This window comes from Pseudonaja textilis, chromosome 3 (assembly GCF_049901715.1).
Source record: "Pseudonaja textilis isolate UNSWEBS1 chromosome 3, rPseTex1.2, whole genome shotgun sequence".
Classification (NCBI taxonomy): domain Eukaryota; kingdom Metazoa; phylum Chordata; class Lepidosauria; order Squamata; family Elapidae; genus Pseudonaja; species Pseudonaja textilis.
The window spans coordinates 47,033,076-47,052,164 of NC_141992.1; the positions used below are offsets into that span (position 1 = coordinate 47,033,076).

The window sequence follows — 19,089 nt, forward strand, 5'->3', positions numbered from 1 at the left end:
GCCACTCCTAATGGCAAGTTTCCCCCCCCCTGCCCTTCCCCCTATTTCATAAGTTTAAATAGGCCCAAATTTAGGGGGAGGGACTTAATTTCACCTCATGACTATAAAACATGCTGGGCCTTCCTATTGGTGGGCGTGTTGGAGAAACACGGTATCTATTTTTTTAAGTATGCATCCATATTATGTGTGAACAGTATAATTCATATTAATCCAATTTACCACAATATTAGTATTCTTTATCAGATTTATCAAATTCAAATAATCCTCTTATATTATTTAAACATACATTTTAAAAATGCCTAACATCTATAAACCTTTAATCTTTATATTTTTTTATTCTATAGAAAAAAAAAAATCTCCTGTCTGTCTGTGTCTGTCTGTCTGTCTGTCTGTCTGTCTGTCTGTCTGTCTGTCTATCTATCTATCTATCTATCTATCTATCTATCTATCTATCTATCTATCTATCTATCTATCTATCTATCTATCTATCTATCTATCTATCTATCAGGAGCTGCTGATCCAGTTCTACAGAGGAATTATTGAGTCTATCATCTGCACCTCTACAACTATCTGGTTTGGTTCTGCAACCCAGCAGGACAGACACAGACTTCAGAGGATAATTAGGACTGAAGAAAAAACAATTACTATCCACCTGTCTTCAATCGAGGACCTGTATACTGCACAAGTCAAAAAGAGGGCTGTGAAAATATTTACAGACCCCTCACATCCCGGACTTAAGCTGTTTCAACTCCTTCCCTCAAAACAACGTTATAGAGTACTGCACACCAGAACAACAACAGTTTTATTCTGAAAGCCATCACTCTGCTAAACAAATAATTCCCTCAACACTGTCCAACTATTTACAAAGTCTGCACTTCTATTACTGTTAATCTTCTCACCACTTCTTATCACTCATCCCTTCCCACTTGCGACTGTATGACTGTAACTTTGTCACTTGTAATTCTTATGATTTATACTGACTGTTTCCTAGTATGATTTGATTGCTTATTGTACTCTATGACTATCATTAAGTGTTGTACCTTATGATTCTCGATTCTTGACGAATGTATCTTTTCTTTTATGTATACTGAGAGTAGTTACACCAAGACAAATTCCTTGTGTGTCCAATCACACTTGGCCAATAAAGTATTCTATTTTATTCTGTTCTATTTGGTCAATGCCTATGTTATCCCAATTCTCAAACTTCAACCTTTCTTTTTCCTGCAGCTGCAAGCCAGCCAGTCGGCACAAGATTCCAGCCATGGTTTTTCAACCACAGCTGTAGAAATATCATTCCTGTCAGAGAATGCTAATGATGATCAGTGTGAGAGAAGAGAAGAAATTGAGCTGGTATTAAATTATTGTTTTCTTCTTGCTGCATAAATATTAATTTTAAAAATGAATAAGAAATTACATTCTACAGCTGTAGCGTTTCTGCATTACTTGTAGCTAGATTTCTGAGTGAGGGATCTCCCTTGAACTATGCCAATGAATACTGTATTTGTTGAATCAGAATAAATCTGGAAGGGACCTTGGAGGTCTTCTAGTCCAGCCTCCTGCTCAAGCAGGACATCCTAAACCATTTCAGACAATAGTCTGTCCAGTCTCTTCTTAAAAACCTCCAGTGATGAAGCACCCACAAGGTCTGAAGGCAAGCTAAGCTGTTCCATTGGTAAATGTTCTCACTTAATTGTTAGAATGTTTCTCCTCAATTCCAGGTTGCTTCTGTCCTTCATTAGTTTCCACCCATTGTTTCTTGTCTGCCCTCTAATGCTTTGGTTGACCCCCTCTTCTTTGTGGAAGCCTCTCAAATACTGGAATACTGCTATCATGTCCCCCCAGTCCTTTTCTCTACCGGTAGATTAGCTAAATATAAATCCTTCAACCGTTCTTCAGAATGCACCCAAACTTGATGCTTCACTCTAGAGAAGAAAGATATGTAGTTGAGGTTGAAAGCATTAAGGAATTGAAAGAACATACAAAAAAGAAAATTCTTAAAGGGATTGAACAATGATCCTCAAAATGAGCAAACTGATGATCCAGGTCTGTGTAGTAACAGATCTATTCATTCTGCTTCCGAAAATGCTCTAATCTCCATTTTGTTTTAAATTGTCATAGACTGAAACTTCAGCCAAGCAGAATGATACAGATGACTCTCAAGCTTATGTTGTTGCTCCAGCTCTTGATTCTTCCAGCCTTCCAGGCACCCTCAATGATATTTCCCATGAGTCTGTGCTGGTCAGAGAAAAAGATAATGAATTGGTAAGTATGGAAAAAATCTTTCTATATATTTTCCTTGGAAATATAAGTACATTCCATTTGGAATCTGGAATTTATGTGTGACTACAGGAATTTTGATTGTTCAATTCCATTTATGTCTAAAAATCTACTTCCAAAAATGTTCTAATCTCCATTTTGTTTTAAATTGGCGTAGACTGAAATTTCAGCCAAGCACCAGAATGATGCAGACGATTCTCAAGCTTATGTTGTTGCTCCAGCTCTTGATTCTTCCAGCCTTCCAAATACCCTCAATGATATTCCCCGTGAGTCTGTGCAAGTGAGAGAAAAAGATACTGGATTGGTAAGAATGGGAAAGCCCTCTGTATATATTTTCCTTGGAATTAGAAGTATGTTCAATTTGGAATCTGGAATTTATTTATGATTATAGGAATTTTGGTTATTCGATTCCTCTTGTGTCTGAAAATCTGCTTCCGAAAATGTTCTAATCTCTATTTTGTTTTAAATTGTCATAGACTGAAACTTCAGCCAAGCAGAATGATACAGATGACTCTCAAGCTTATGTTGTTGCTCCAGCTCTTGATTCGTCCAGCCTTCTGAGTACCGTCAATGATATTCCCTGTGAGCCTGTGCTAGTGAGAGAAACAGATCCTGGACTGGTAAGAATGGCAAAAATCTTTGTATATATTTTCCTTGGAAATAAAAGTAAATTCAATTTGAAATCTGGAATGTATTTGGGACTGCAGGAATTTTGGTTATTCAATTCCTCTTATGTTTGAAAATCTGCTTCCCAAAATGTTCTAATCTCCATTTTGTTTTAAATTGACATAGGCCGAAACTTCAGCCAAGCACCAGAATGATACAGACGGTTCTCAAGCTTATCTTGCTGCACCAGCTCTTGGTTTTTCCAGTCTTCCAAGTACCCTCAATGATATTCCCTGTAAGCCTGTGCTACTGAGGGAAAAAGATACTGGACTGGTAAGAATGGGAAAGCTTTCTGCATATTTTCCTTGGAAATATTGGTTGACTTCTGGTAGCACTTCCGTTAAAGATGGATCAGAGTGCGCAATTGTGCCCCACTTTGATTCGTGCTCTACCCATTAGAGTGCCGCAAACGGGGCCAGAGCCACCTTGTAGGGATGGTTAAAAACGGGGAGACTGCCTGCCAGGTCGAGGGAAGAGCTGCATCTCCCCTCCCTAGCTAGGAACTCTCCCTCCTAAGATGGGCTGTAGCAGTGGTCTAAAATGGCCACCCTGAAGACGGAAGGCTGTCTGCGAAATAAGGTTGGGCTGGAGCGGTGAAGCTGTGAACAGTGTGTGGACCAGGGCAAATATCTGGATATTAAAAGGTAACCCCGGAATTATAGGGAAGAGTTATTATTAAAGACTGTAGAAGTGGTGACTGAAGAGAGAGAGGAAAATTGGAAATTCAAGAAATTGGACTTTGGACTTGAAAAGAATTAAATTGGATGTGGAATAAACTTACAAGGAAAGCGTGTAACTATAACAGACTTGGAAATTGAATTGGATAACTATTTGGATTTTGGCACTAAATAGGTATTTTAAATGCTGGAATTGACTGTATTAAAAAGAAATAATAGCTAATAATTGGAATTAGTGAAATTAATAAAAGCTTAAAAAAGGAAAAAGTGAAAAATAAAAGGTGGAAAGTGGAACTGAACTAAGAGCACTACCTAATGGTAAAGGAAAAATTTCATTGACTTTTTGAAAAGTGCTTGGTCTATTTAAGACTAGAGCTTGAAATGAAATAAGAAGGATTTTATTGTAACAAAAATCCAGAAAAGTGGAACGTTAAAACATTACTGTAAAGGGATGTATGAAGATTTTACTCTGGAATTGATTGTTGGCTTTGAAAAGGAGCTTGAAAAGAAGCAAATTGAATAGAACTGAGAAATAAAGACTTATAGACATTGACTGTTCGAGTTAAATATAAAAGATGCTGATTGAAATAAACTACCGGATGATTGGATTGGATACCAACATTAAAGAAGGAAAAGAAGAAGTGCACAAAATGAATGGAATATATATATAAATAAGGTCAAAATTGCAAAGCGTGAAGAAAATGATGAAAGAAAACTCGGAACTATGGAGTACTATATTAGAAAAACTGGAAATGGTGATGCAAATCAAAAAAGAAAAAGAGAGCTACAGGGGGAGGAGTTAAGCAAAGAAGAAATCAGCCTTTAAGAACAAGTGGAGCAACAAACATTAAGACAAGATAAAAAAAGAATTAAAATTAAAATTTTAAGGTTTGATGTGATAAACAAAGGGGGAATTGCTTGGAAGGTTAAACAAAGGAAGAGGAAACAACTCTTGAAGAGGGAATTGCAGAATAGAGAATTACAGAGGAAAGATCAGAAGAGGGAGGGGGAACAAAACAAATAGCTGGAGCAAGAAATTAAGGGAAATAATAGGGAAAAGAAGGGAAATTAAGGGAAAGGACCAAAAAACAATAGAAAATAGAAAGCAAGCTAAGATGAGGAGAAATTATATAGTCGGGGGGGTTAGAGACGATGGGTAGTAGACGATTAGGAAAGAAGATTCTGCATGGAAATGTATTGTGGTATTTATGAATATAGATATAAAAATGGAAAATATTGGAATTGACATTACATTAAGAATTATTGATAAACTAGATAAAAATCTAACATGAAATAGATATGGAAATGAGAATTTACTATAAGAATATTAATTAATATTTAATAATGTGATGAATAAAGTAAAAAGAGAATATGTGAATTGAAATTGATAAACTACTATTAGCCTTTAAATATAATTGAATGGATTAAAATGGCTAAAGTAAATTTGTTATGTAAAGGTTTTTTGGAATAAATATATGACAGAATGTAATAGAGTAAAGGAAATACCATGTGGAACCTGATATATGCATATGTATATGATTTATAGTAGTTAAGGGACTATTATTAATGTAGAATGTAGTAATTAAAAATGTCTATATTATAAATTTTCATAATGGATCAAAGAGAGTAAAATGGGGAAAATGTATAAGGTAAAGGGGTGGCAAGCTTGAATTGACAATAAAAGGGGAAAGCTTTTGGATAATAAGAATTAACATAAACATTATCGAACAAGGAATGGAATAATAGCATTTGATAAAACTTGCAAATGTGACAGATATAAGAAAATGTGTGTAACTAATAGAAATTGAATAAGAATATAGATAATATTGTAAAATAAGGCATGAGAATATTTAAAGAAAAATGAAATAAGCTATAATATGAAATGGAATTGGATAAAACGAGAGTAATGAATATATAGAAATTGAAGAAGAATATTGACAATATTGTAAAACAATGTATGAGAATATTTAAAAAAATGAAACAAGTAATAATATGATATGAATTTGGATATGAAAGCTGAATATGTAATCGTGGTCATGTTTGTATTGAAATGTAAAAACCTGGAACCAACTTGTTCACCTAAAGAGATGTTTTTTAAAATATAAACATAAAAAAATTACTGCAAAAACTAAAAAGGAAATATAAATATGTTCCATTTGGAATCTGGAATTTATTTGTGACTACAGGAATTTTGGTTGTTCGATTCCTCTTATGTCTGAAAATCTGCTTCCCAAAACGTTCTAATCTCCATTTTGTTTTAAATTGGCGTAGACTGAAATTTCAGCCAAGCACCAGAATGATGCAGACGATTCTCAAGCTTATGTTGTTGCTCCAGCTCTTGATTCTTCCAGCCTTCCAAGTACCCTCAGTGATATTCCCCATGAGTTTGTGCTAGTGAGAGAAAAAGATCCTGGACTGGTAAGAATGGGAAAGCCCTCTGTATATATTTTCCTTGGAAATATAAGTATGTTCAATTTGGAATCTGGAATTTATTTGTGACTACAGGGATTTTGGTTATTCTTATGTCTGAAAATCTGCTTCCCAAAATGCTCTAATCTCCATTTTGTTTTAAATTGTCATAGACTGAAACTTCAGCCAAGCAGAATGATACAGATGACTCTCAAGCTTATGTTGTTGCTCCAGCTCTTGATTCTTCCAGCCTTCCAAGTACCCTCAATGATATTCGCTGTGTACCTGTGCTAATGAGAAGAAAAGTTATCGAATTGGTAAGAATGGGAATATTTTGATATATTTTCCTTGAAAATATAGGCAGATCCAATTTTGAAATATAGGCAGATCCACAATCCAATTGTGACTACACAAACATTGGTTATTCAGGTCCTTTTATGTCAGAAAGTCCCCAAGAAAGCTAATTCCCTGGGAAAAGTTGAAGTTTAAACATATTTGGAAGGCAGCAAGCTGTGAAAGATTATTCTGTGTGTCCTCCACTTCCATTTTTTTGTCCTAATCCGTGTGTTTTATTTCATTTATCTCTATTTGTTTACTTGGGAAAGTTCTCCTTTTCGTTCATTTGTTCAATCATTCATTCATACCCTGTCAAATACAAATAACTCAAGGCAGTGAACATATCCAACACAACTTCTTCCTATTTTCCCCACAACAACAGGCTGAAAACCAGAAAGCATGGGCACCTGAAGATTATCAGGAGCCATCCTGGAATGTGAACCAAGCTGACCAGTATCTCAATGTCTCTGAATGTTACAAAGACTCAGTAAGTTGATTCTGGTCATAATGAAAATAATTGTTAGTTTGGCGGGGGGGTGGGTGGACAACGACTAGGATATGAGTGAAGAGTGAATGAGGGTTATAGAGAGGAGGAGAAAAAGTTACTTCCAAGAAAAACAAAGTCCTGTTTTGACACTTTAAAGCATCTCCAACTTGGTTCCCCATAGATATAGCTATAAATATAACTCCTATAGTTCACATAGTCTGTTATTTGGAAAAATTAGAGGATGATCTCAGTATGTTTCAGAATAGAAAAAGAGAGAATTCTTACATTCTTAAACTTGAGGTATGGGTGGCGGGAGGGGAGAAACATAATGTGTCACAATTATATAGTAGAATTAGATAACGTAGCATTCAGAGGCCAGGATGCTGAGAGATTAACATTTTAGCCTAGAGTTTAGTATTAATGACATTTTGAATTTTTATGAGTGGTTCTGAATTTGAAATTGGAAAAAGATGGATTTCTCTTGATTTTTTTATTAGATGGTTTCATTCTCTTTTCAGGTGTCTACTTCTATTTCTTCTAATGGAAATCGTAATATTGAAAGCCTGGTAAAATCCAAGTCTTGTTCTCCAAGGATTCGTCACAGCATCAATTCCAAGCATTCTAGTACAAATCAGACCTCAAGAGACTTATGTTGTCAAAGTCCAAAATCCTACGTCAGGCAAGAGTGTAGCTCAAGATCTTTTGGCAAGCGAGAGCTGTCCACTGAAAGACAGGACAGAAGTTCAAAATTATCCTGTAGGCGAGAACGTAATTCAGGATCTTCCCACAAACAAGAAGTCTCTCCTCAAAGAAAAAAGCATACATCAAAATCTCCTTACAGTCAAGAACATTCTTCTCAGAAATGGGACCGTAACCCAAAAACCTCTCTCATGCAAGAACATAGTGTGAAATCAACGCACAAGCAAAAGCATAGTTCAAGTTCTCCTCCAAAAATGAAAGAAAATTCAAAATCTCAGAAGCTGGATAGGTACTTTGGATAGCTAATTGTGTGTATTTTTTAAGGAATCAGGCAAGTAAGAAAAAGTAGGGCCACACAGGTAGGACAAATTAAGAAAAGGACCATGAAAAAACAGAAATTATCATAATAAAAAGGAAATAATAGGTGGATATACTCAGCTCATAAAGAATGTTCTAATGGACATCAGACTGAGGTACAGACATTTCCACATAAGCACTAGCTTTGCCCTCAGACTTTTTTTCTTTCTTTTACTTCATTGCTGCATCTTCACTGCATTTTGACCTCTCAATTGAGCTATTAGTACTTCATTCAGGTGGCATATGTCTTTAACCAATGCATATGTACATTTTAATTTGTGAGAGTAAGACTTAATCTTACATTCTTAATCAGTACTTTGAATTTTAAGTGTGATATATTAGTTGAGTCAGATTCCTGACGTTGAATTGAGGCAGAAGGTTTCTGCCACTCAAGTGAGTCCTTGTCTCCCTTCAGGTGGAAAGAGAAAAAGTCTGGAAGAAGTTGTTGCTGCCATTGTAATTACCATTGTCAACAGAGCTGCAGTCCATCCCGAGAGAGTTTGTGGCATAGATGTTGCTCTCCTTCTTACTTAACTTGCAAAATAGAACACCTCAATGTTTCCAAAGGTAACAATAGCAAATTCCTGAGGATTTATGTCAGAAATAGCTCAGAATGTGACCTATTCTGTTCTTCAAAGGACTGAGTTTTAGTACCTTTAGGATAGTTACTTAACAAATTATTGCGACTTAGCTTTTTCTCTTAAGCTTCAACCAGAGGTTATAATTGAATGCGTTTTTCTGGATAATGTGATTTCCAGAAGGAAAACTATGGTGGAGCTTAGTATTCACTTAATGGAAGTGGCCAATAAGATGCCTATGGGAAGCCCAAAAATTATCAAGCAAACCGAAAGGCATGTGCCATGAGTTTATTGAAGTGCCTTTCAATGTTGGCAGGAATAACTATATCTTGTAATGAATTCAATAGATTGAGTAAACTTTTTATACTTCCTTCCATGAGAATATGATTATATTTTGGAAAAGAATGTTTCCTAAATTAAGAACAAAGCTAATAGTTGGGCCCTCTTGAATATCTTTTTGGATAGAGATTTCCAAAATTATTTGGAAGGATATACAATTTAATTTAATTTAACTTATACCATGCCTTTATAATTTTTATAAATAACTCAAGGTGGTGAATATATCCAACACAACTTCCTCCTCTTATTTTCCCCACAACAACAACCCTGTGAGTTGAGTTGGGCTGAGAGAGAATGACTGACCCAAAGTCACCCAACTGACTTTCATGGCTAAGGTGGGATTTGAATTCACAGTCTCCTGTTTTCTAGCCCAGTGCCTTAACCATTAGACCAACCTAGTTCTATACCAGTATATTATTATTATTATTATTATTATTATTATTATTATTATTATTATTATTATTATTATTATTATTATTATTATTATTATTATCATCATCATCATTCTGAAATTGTTTTCTCCTTCATTGTTTGCATTTGTATTGTTTTAGTCTTTGGAATAGAAAACCAAGCATCTCTATGAAGAAAATAATAATCTGTTTAATAATAAATTTGTTTTTATTTCACAGAAATAGGAAATGTCTATGGAACGCCATACCACCTTTCTCCAGAGAAGTCCATTGTGGTAAGAGAATATGATTTTATCCTGCTTCTGACCATGCTAAATGAGGGTGAAGAGAAACTAGTAAATTGTATCATACCCGAAGAGATGATGCAAAGATGAAAGTTATATTCCCACTTCTTCCATTACAATGAAAGGAAGTTCAGACTGTCTTCCTTAGGAATTAACATAGAGATTATATTATTTCTTGGGTATCCAGCCCAATTTTTCTCATTTTCTTCTCTCTTTCCCCTAGGAGAGGCAAAGCTGGTATATTCTGGTTTGCCTCCTGATATAGGAGAAAGCTACTAGGCAGCAATTAATATTTCATTATCAATTTAGTAGTCTACATTCAGGAATCTCCTGGAAACTTATTTGATAACAATCACATATATTGTTTATATTTTGATTTGTCTTTTGGCATTTAAGTCCTATTACCAATTTTCATGTGTCTATTGTATTATTAGTAATACATTTAATATTAAGTATGTTTGTTGACTTTTTTCTACATTTATTCCTTATGTTTGTAAATTGTTCATTTAATCTTTCAGGAAATTAACTCACCATAAAAATCATTCTAGGAAATTGGATACTTAATTATCTATTATGTACTTATAATTAGTATAGATAAACACTAGGCTTAATATCGTTTTAGTTTGCTGTTATTAACTAAGAATATCTCCCAGTGGAATAACCTGCGTCCCAATGCTATCCAGATGTCTTTGGACTGCATTGTTGCAACTATAGTTTGTTTAATTAACAAACAGGGCAGAGTTATTCTGCTGTGCAGCTGTAGGATTTGTACAGTATCTGTACTGTACAAGTGCTGTTTAGTCTGCCAGTGGCAATTGGTTGCTTACAACCACTCGCTATAAATGTCTATTCATTCTTCATTCGCATATTATGACAATTACATGATCCCAAAGTCTATATAATTTTTTTTGTAATTTTTTTGTTTTTTTGTGTATATAAATTTTTGTCCACATCCATACAATTGGCCATGTAAATTATTATAGCACTGGTAGAGAGGGCCCAAAGTTCAATAAAAATCCTCAATAAAAATTCAACAAAACTTGAATTTTAGAATAAGGCATAAGTGCTTAGCTTGTGAAAATGTAACCCCAAATGTAGTATGAGACAAGGCATAAGGCACAAATAGGAAAGGTTTGCATATATTAGAGCTAAAAATGGATCCCACAAATGGACACTCACTGGAAGAAGTTATGGAATGTGTAGAAATGTGGTTAGCCTTATGTACATGTTAGGAATAGTTTTGCTGAATACAGATAGTCTTTGATTTACAGCAATAATGGAGCCTGCCCATTAAGGTGTGGAGGTGATGGCCATTAAATGAACCACCTCGTTTAATGATCCCCATCCCTGCTCTCCCTAATGCAACATTAAACAAATATGCAAGTTGTTAAAGTTGGTTCTGGACCACAGACATGCTGTCTAGGGATATCAAGGGATGGGGCAGCTTACTCTCATTCCCAGTGCAATCTGCAGAGCTTCCAGAAAAAGGTGAGTGTGAAAAGATAAATGAGCAATTGGTGATGGAAACAGGGAGGAATGTGTGTGGGACCTGTTGGCATGGCAAAGCAGGCCCAGTGACAATGGGGACCAAGCTGGATGGGATGGATGGGGAGTTGTTAGGGATATACCCCTAGCAAGAATCTGCAGGGCAGTCAGGCAGGCAGGCAAAATATGTGAGATAAGTGTTGTGTAGCTTACACTCAGTAAAAGCAGATACAGTGCCAATTAAAGTAGTTTTATTCCAGCAAGAATTAAAGCATAGTCAAAAACAGTCCATATGTCATACACTTATTTCAGTCCGTCCAGGGATTATCAAGTTGCAAAATTCCAATGTCAGAAATGGTCAGTACACTTACAAAATAACAGTCCGGTAATTTATCTCTTCGCAGTAAAAAGAGATATGCAACAAACTCAGAAACTCCTCTCTTCCGTTTGCAACTCCAGTAATTGTCAGCAAAGCAGCAGGGAATGTCAGCTTCTCATCAGCGTCTCAAGCTGCCTCTTATGGTGTTTTCACACCACACCCAAAATACATGCTTTGCATTTAAAGTAACACATACTCTAAACTAAGAATCATAGCTTATATATTATTTTATCTTACCCAAACTAGTTAGGTGACCAATGTTATACCTAACATTCTCCCCTTTTGGGTAATATAATAATATATATAGCTATTTACAATCTTAACCCATAGTCATCACAACTCTCTTTGTGTTTCACTGCACCTTGGGCTTTCGTGAACTGATCAGCAATATTTTGCTCAGTCATACAATATTCCAATCTTATTAAATCATCTTTTACAGATTGTCTTACATTCAGATATCTAAGATCTGTATGCTTAGATCTCGTTTTTACAGCAATATTTGTAGCCAACTGTATGGCTGCTTGATTGTCCTCATACACTACAATGGAATCATTAACAGTTAATCCCATATCTAACAACAACTGTTTATACAGAATTAAATCAGTACATAATAAAGATAGACATGAAAATTCTGCATCCATTGTGGACATACTTATGTGTTGCTGTCTAATTGACCTCCAACCAATTAATGCTTTTCCTAATATTATAGCCATTCCTGAAGTTGATTTCCTAGTGTTTATATCTGTTGCAAAACTTGCATCAGCATATGCACTTAAAATCAAATCATCTTTTGGCTCCAAATACAATGCATAGTGCATTGTCCTTTTAAGATATCTTAAGATACGTTTTGCTGCTTGCCAATGTCGTTCATTGGGTTCAGCGTTGAAACGAGCCAACTGATTAATGCTATAGGCAATATCTGGCCTTGACCAATTACTAATGTATGATAGACTACCAATTAACGACTGATAGATAGTCTTATCGAATTTTGAACTCTGAACATCAGTCCGGCAAAATTCCTGACTCATTGGAGTTTTTGCTGGTTTACAAAGTTCCATCTTATATGTTTTTAGTAATTGATAAATCTTATCTTCTTGAGATATCTTATAGCCACTATTGGTTTTATTTATTGTCAATCCGAGATACTGTTTTATCTCTCCTAATTGCTTTAATTTTATCCTCTTTCCTAATAATGATATTATTTCAGTAGCTTCATTATTAGTTTTTGTAATTAATGCAATATCATCTGTAAACAACAATAATAATGACACTATTCCATTTTTCTCTCTTTTGAATAAACATGGATCAGCTAAACCTGCTTTAAACCCTATATTGTTTAACTCCTTAACAATATATTGGTTCCATTCATAACCAGATTGTTTTAATCCATAGAGACTCTTTTTAAGTTTCCAACAGTCATTATTAGTTTTATCATCCTTAATCCCTACAGGTTTCTTTAGGTATATAGTGTGCTGCAATGGTGCATGCAGATAGGCAGTTTCTGCAGGGCAGTCAGGCAGGCAGGCAAAATATGTGAGATAAGTGTTGTGTAGCTTACACTCAGTAAAAGCAGATACAGTGCCAATTAAAGTAGTTTTATTCCAGCAAGAATTAAAGCATAGTCAAAAACAGTCCATATGTCATACACTTATTTCAGTCCGTCCAGGGATTATCAAGTTGCAAAATTCCAATGTCAGAAATGGTCAGTACACTTACAAAATAACAGTCCGGTAATTTATCTCTTCGCAGTAAAAAGAGATATGCAACAAACTCAGAAACTCCTCTCTTCCGTTTGCAACTCCAGTAATTGTCAGCAAAGCAGCAGGGAATGTCAGCTTCTCATCAGCGTCTCAAGCTGCCTCTTATGGTGTTTTCACACCACACCCAAAATACATGCTTTGCATTTAAAGTAACACATACTCTAAACTAAGAATCATAGCTTATATATTATTTTATCTTACCCAAACTAGTTAGGTGACCAATGTTATACCTAACAGGAGTAGATGGGGGACATGCTGCAGGAGCTTTGCAGTCAGTCATAAGGTTGAACAACCATGAGAGCACTACAGCTGCCACAACTTTGAAACGAGATTGCAATTAACTTTGACAGAGTCCATCATAACTTTGAACCATTGATAAATGACCCATTGCATGTTTTGGATAACCTGTATTGCATTATATGTATGTAGAAAAGCTGAGGTGTTGGTGTTAGGACACAAAAAACATTTTGTGGCCCTGTGACATGAAATATGCTGTAAATTGGAGTAGATGCTGTATAAAATCCAGCAGTGGGCATTGAGAGGATGTACAAAGTTTAAGAATGATCTCTTTGTGATCTTTCTTCTGCAGAATAAAGTCTAGTTTATAAATCCCACTTTGGTGTGCTCAAAGACACATGAGTATTGGATTGGGACAACAGGGTGAATAATGTGTACTTTAGTAGTGTTGCAACTCCTAGAATTTCTAGCCACAGGAACCTAGCTGCCTTTCTTCACATATTCCTTATGCTTAAATGCAAATAACTGGGTGAAATTGGTCATTTCAGTAAATCTGTAGGTGAACATATGCTGGCTAATTTCCATATGGTGCATACTGTAGTTAACATGATATTTTTCTGCTTAGCTACATGCAAACTTGCTATTTATGTGCAATTGTTTAGAAAAGAGAGAATGTAGGCACAAAAGTCTAAACACCCTTTATAACATCTTTTTTGGGAGAAGTATTAGTTTCTAAACATTTCTTACAACCAGTTAAATGTCGTTTTGTTCTTCCTTTGAAATGTTTATGCTTATCTTCATTTTTTGTGCCTTTTTAAAAAATCTACTTTTTCTTAACAGAACAAAGAAACTCTTCTAGCTCAGAAATATGCCTTATGTCTGCTGCATGTTTGAAATCTGCCCACAAGTTGCAGTAATATTCAAATCTGGGGACTGTGAAGTCTATTCCAAAACCTTTATCTGAAGCATATAGTTTAACCAGGGATATCTAAATTTTATAATACAGCTAAATATCTGTTAAATTTTATTTACTTATCTTTACTGGGCAATAAATGTTGGTGGAAAATACACTGCTCCATTTAAAAAAAACAACCATGTAGCTTTCTGGCATTTTCTCAGTACTTCCCTTTCAGATCCTGACACAATCTTTTCTCCTTCTGGGCCTGTAGAATAAAAAGGAAATAAGAGGGAGCAGACAAGTGGTGGCACCTAAGATACCGGTAGTTGAAAAGAAAAGAAAAAGAGCAAAATCAAGGACTGGAAGAAAGCCTTTGAAGGTAATTTATAATACATATTTCCGTATGCTATGTGAAATAAGCCATATCTTAATTATATACATGTTTTTGGTTGTGTGAACATTCATATGTATGCATAGATATCTGTGGGGAGTAAAGAAGAATGTTGTCACATGTCATAACGTCATCACAGGAATGATGAGATTTAAGTGTTGTACATCATTCTCATCATGCAACTGACACAAATTAGTTCATTTGCACAATTGTCAATGAAAGTTAACATCCAAAAATTCCCTTTATTTTACATCTAGTTTCTTGCACTACAGGTCCTTGACTTACAACTAACTGGTCATTTAACGATTATTCAAAGCTAAAACAGCTCAGAAAGGATCTTTTCAGTCCATAAAGCATTTCCAGTTCTCATAAAACATTGTGCTGCTCCCTCCCTCAGGTCACATGATTGCGATCTGGGTGCTTGGCAACCATTCACACTTATAGTCGACTGTCAAGCACCCCACAATCATGTGATCTCCATTGAACAATCTTCTCTATTGAATTCCCTAGAAAGTCAGTGGGGAAGCCAGCAGGGTAGATTGCAAGCTGCTGCCATCCACAAAAGGATTTCTCCTCCATGCATGGAACAGAATTCTTGTGCTGGGCTGGAGAAATGAAGCTCAGAAAGATTTGAGCTTTGTTTTTCCAGCCCGCAGCAAGCTCTCAAAGGTTAGGGAACTGTTTTTTGGTTTTTTTGCACCAGAAAGGCAGGGGCAACTTGGCAGGACAAAGGGCTGTGGCAGAGTCAAGAAAGGCAGGGGAGCCCAGTGTTTTCCTTCCCCATTGTTTCTTGCTGGCAAAACAGTTGTTCGGTGGGCATGTGTGACAGCTACTTGAGAGATGGAAAGCAGAACATGGGGTATCTTGAGATGGGGGGAAGCCTTGGGAGACCTGAGGCAAGTGGGTTTGAGCCTGCACTAGGCCTTCAAGGATATCTCCACCCCGACCCCACCCCCAGGCACCCCGTGCTGCACTTAAAGAACTGTCTGTTCATTTAACAAATGCATTGGAAAGAGCGGAGATGGCTGGTCATTACTTGAGGCAGTTCATTCAATGTTTGTCCTGCCTGTGAGAAGTAAAAAAGAAGAAATAATTATTCCTGTAAAAGAAAAATGTAAAAGTATCAACATATTTCTTTTCTATATGTTTCTCTTCTGTATAACCTTAAAAAACCCAGTGAAATATTAACACAGACAGTTGTGCTGATGACATAAAATCCATTCAACAGAAGTTTAAGCAGTAGTCTATTTGAGGATAGTTGTCATGCTGACCCAGAAGAGAATCCAGTTAGTGTAAACAGAGCAGGATGTAGCAACTGCTGAACTAATAGTAACTAAATTATTAATTGTTAAGCATGTCACTATGGCTAGATTGTGAACCCAGGCATAATTTTAAAAATCATCCTAGAATCATCCAATATTAATTTCAACAATTTTAGCCAATGGGGCAGCAGAGAAGGTGAGAGGTGGTGGGTCTTTGTGTGTATAAAAATATGTAAAATTGTCTGTTTAATTTCCTTGGTGCCTCTACCCAGAAGGGGATTAAGTGCCGTCTTTTGTGCAAAAGTCAATAAATCCTGGAATTGTTCACAATATACCCTGTCAGTTTTTTTAGCTGAAACTTTGGAGTCTCACATGCCTTTCAACCCTAATGGGCAGGCTTCATTACAGTCATAATTTGAGGACTACCTGTACTGGAAAGTTAGGTCTAGTTTGCAGCAAAATTATTATATCAATAAAGGAGAATATTTGTAGGTCAGAGTTGAAATGAGGGGTCCTTAGTACTCCCTGATCTTGTTTTCTTGCAGATGTTTCATTACCCTAACTAGGTAGTATCATCAGAGCTAGTAAGGAGTGCTGTTTGCCGTCAATTTATACTCTGGTGTCTTGCCTGTCTGTGTGGGTGGGGTGGTTTTAGGGATTCTTTGTGGTTAGGCTGTTTACTGATGGCTGTTTGGCAGTTTTTTGATTGGCGTTTTGTTTGTTTGATTGTTGGTCTGAAGGAACCCTCATATTATTATAGACCTCCTTATTATAGACCTCCTTTTTCCTAAGTATTCAAAATGTGAATATTTTATACAGTCTATTTTTACGCAGTGCTTTGCAGCAGGAGTTTCTTTAAATTGGGGAGGCTGTTGTTAGCCTTGTTAAATACCTATCTCCTTGTGAAATTTATTGATACAGTCATCAACCAAAAAGAAGAGGACAAGCTCTCCTTGCCACCTTAATGCTGAAGAAGAAACTTCAGTCCCATCCTGGACTCCTAAGGACCGATCTGCAGCAGTGCTGGCAAGAAAAGAAGAGCTTGAACAGGTAAGGAGAAGCTGAGCTTCTTTCCCACTGGCTCCCAAACATGACTGATGAAGATAACAAAAAGAAATGGGAGAGAGGAAAGAAAGAAGACCACCTCAGAAAACTAGTTTTAGAGTCAGAGGACTTAGTTTGTACATTTCATCTGCCTGCTTAAGGATTGGGCTTCTTTGCATTCGTTTATTTATTTTCAAGCCATTTGTAGCTGACACTATAATCAAGAACTACAGAATCAGGGAACATAAGCACACGTTATGAACCCCAAATCTTAATTTATAAATTAGAATTTGAGAATTCGTGGTTTGTTTATCATGAGTATGAGGAAGATGACCCTGATGAAAATCATGCAAGTAATATTGCATGTTTCACTCAAGGTCATCTTTCTTACTCGATACACCTGCCTTATCTAGAAGTAGCTGAACAATAACCATCAAAATTCCACAATTGGCCATGAACTGTGGCTGCTAGAAGAGATTTTCAGAAGGCCCAGCTTTGCCCCTCACCCCTACTTTAAAGGAAAAACTTTGCTTTTCAGTACCTAGTTGAGTCTTTGTTTCAAAGAATGTATCTTCTCTGCCCAATCAGCATACATTCTCAGTGTTACATACATAGTTGAGCTCAGTGATGTTCCAAATGTGGATAGGGCTGTGACACAAGGGAAGCATTACTGAATTCATTGTGGTTCAGCACTCATGTGTATTGTAATCATTTGAAATAATACTGCTACTATCCACATGCATGCCATAGCCAGTTTATTCCAGGAAAAAACAAGGACAAAAATTACACATATGGATGTTTTGTACATTCTCTACTTTGATTTGTTTAAAAAAGATACATATTTATGTTCATATATTATTGGGTATCCCCCCCCCCCCGCTTTATGCTCTTCTGATCATGGCCACAGCCCCAATAATTATAGTTGGAGTATTCAGTAGTATGGTCTTAAAAATACATTGCTTGTTCATTGGCCTGATGGAACTTGGTCTTTCCCTTTAGGCCTACCTGCAGGTCCTTCTCAACTTTGGAGTAATAGCCATCATGCTGGTGGAAAAGGAACCCTGCATGATAGAAGCAATGAGCTCAGCACTACGAGCTAACCTGAGAAAGATTGGTGACTACTATGAATGCCTGCTAAAGAACTACATTGACAGCTTAACTGAAGCCAATTGAGAAGACATCACACTGGCAAATCTACCTACTGTACCTGAAGCCTTTTCTAAGACAGTTAATGGGAGGAAGCTTTCTGTTCTTCAGGCCCGGGATAAATGATGGCCTTGGAGAAAGCCTCCTTTTGGCCGTAGAGCTGAGAAACCCCTTTCTCCCGCAGGGCGCATAAGTGACAGCTAGAAGATTTGAAAGTATTATTGTAATATCAATCCAGGGACTTTGGAAGAGAAAATTGGGAGGAGGGAGGCACAAAGGATAAACAGAGGAGTGTGATGCCTAACGAATTCTGAATGGCTTTGGTAACTCAGGTCAGGTGGTAACTGGAAATATGAAAGGAATCTACTAATCTACACAATGAAAGGAATCTACTAAGATTTATACTTTGAGTTACATGGAAGCATCGCATGTTCTTGGTAAGGGGGAAGAAGTTCTTAATTTAGATTATTAAAAATATTGTTGAGCAGTTTTGAATGTTGGACTTTGTGCAGAAGCAAGCTGGAGAAGGTCTCTGTTCTGTGTGGTCCAGTAATACTCAAGAGCAGCCCTGATGAAAATAGTATTTGTTCCTTTTAAATCTACGAAGTAATATTTTTTTAAAAAGAATAATATCATTTTGAAACAACTTATAGAGCTGCCTTTATTGGTGAGTTTGCCTTCAAGGTGTTGTCCCTATTCAGACATATTTTTTAAACTTCTGGTTGAGGTTAGCAAGTTAAGTATTCAAATAAGATAATGAAGGTAGGCTTTCGGTCGATTTTTCTTTAGCATCTTTTCAATATATCTCTATGTGGAACTTTGGACAGTTAATAAAGATCCACCACAGGGTTTTAAAATTTTATGTGGACCAAAGAAAGGGGCTATTATTTACATTATGTTTCTCATTCTCTGCATTAAAATACAGAAAGTATGTTGTTCCTTCTTTTATTTCACGTGGTACAACTACA

The 19,089-nt window shown here is 36.2% G+C and overlaps 1 protein-coding gene across 10 annotated transcripts in view; it reads left to right on the top strand.

Moving 5' to 3' along the window:
• Positions 1-19,052, top strand: part of LOC113446154 (uncharacterized) — a 51,965-nt gene extending 32,913 nt beyond the window's left edge. For 8 of the 10 annotated variants that reach the window (XM_087929521.1, XM_087929523.1, XM_087929526.1 and 5 more), the window contains 14 exons: positions 1,228-1,350; positions 2,119-2,262; positions 2,435-2,581; positions 2,754-2,897; positions 3,070-3,216; positions 5,892-6,038; positions 6,203-6,346; positions 6,748-6,852; positions 7,371-7,840; positions 8,324-8,475; positions 9,455-9,510; positions 14,550-14,657; positions 16,853-16,981; positions 17,975-19,052. In XM_087929521.1, coding sequence (XP_087785647.1) covers positions 1,228-1,350; positions 2,119-2,262; positions 2,435-2,581; positions 2,754-2,897; positions 3,070-3,216; positions 5,892-6,038; positions 6,203-6,346; positions 6,748-6,852; positions 7,371-7,840; positions 8,324-8,475; positions 9,455-9,510; positions 14,550-14,657; positions 16,853-16,981; positions 17,975-18,148 — 2,190 coding nt within the window. In that variant the 3' untranslated portion in view covers positions 18,149-19,052. The remainder of the gene's footprint in view (positions 1-1,227; positions 1,351-2,118; positions 2,263-2,434; positions 2,582-2,753; positions 2,898-3,069; positions 3,217-5,891; positions 6,039-6,202; positions 6,347-6,747; positions 6,853-7,370; positions 7,841-8,323; positions 8,476-9,454; positions 9,511-14,549; positions 14,658-16,852; positions 16,982-17,974) is intronic. The other 2 variants (XM_087929524.1, XM_087929525.1) reach the window with 2 other exon arrangements.
• Positions 19,053-19,089: the final 37 nt, after the last annotated feature.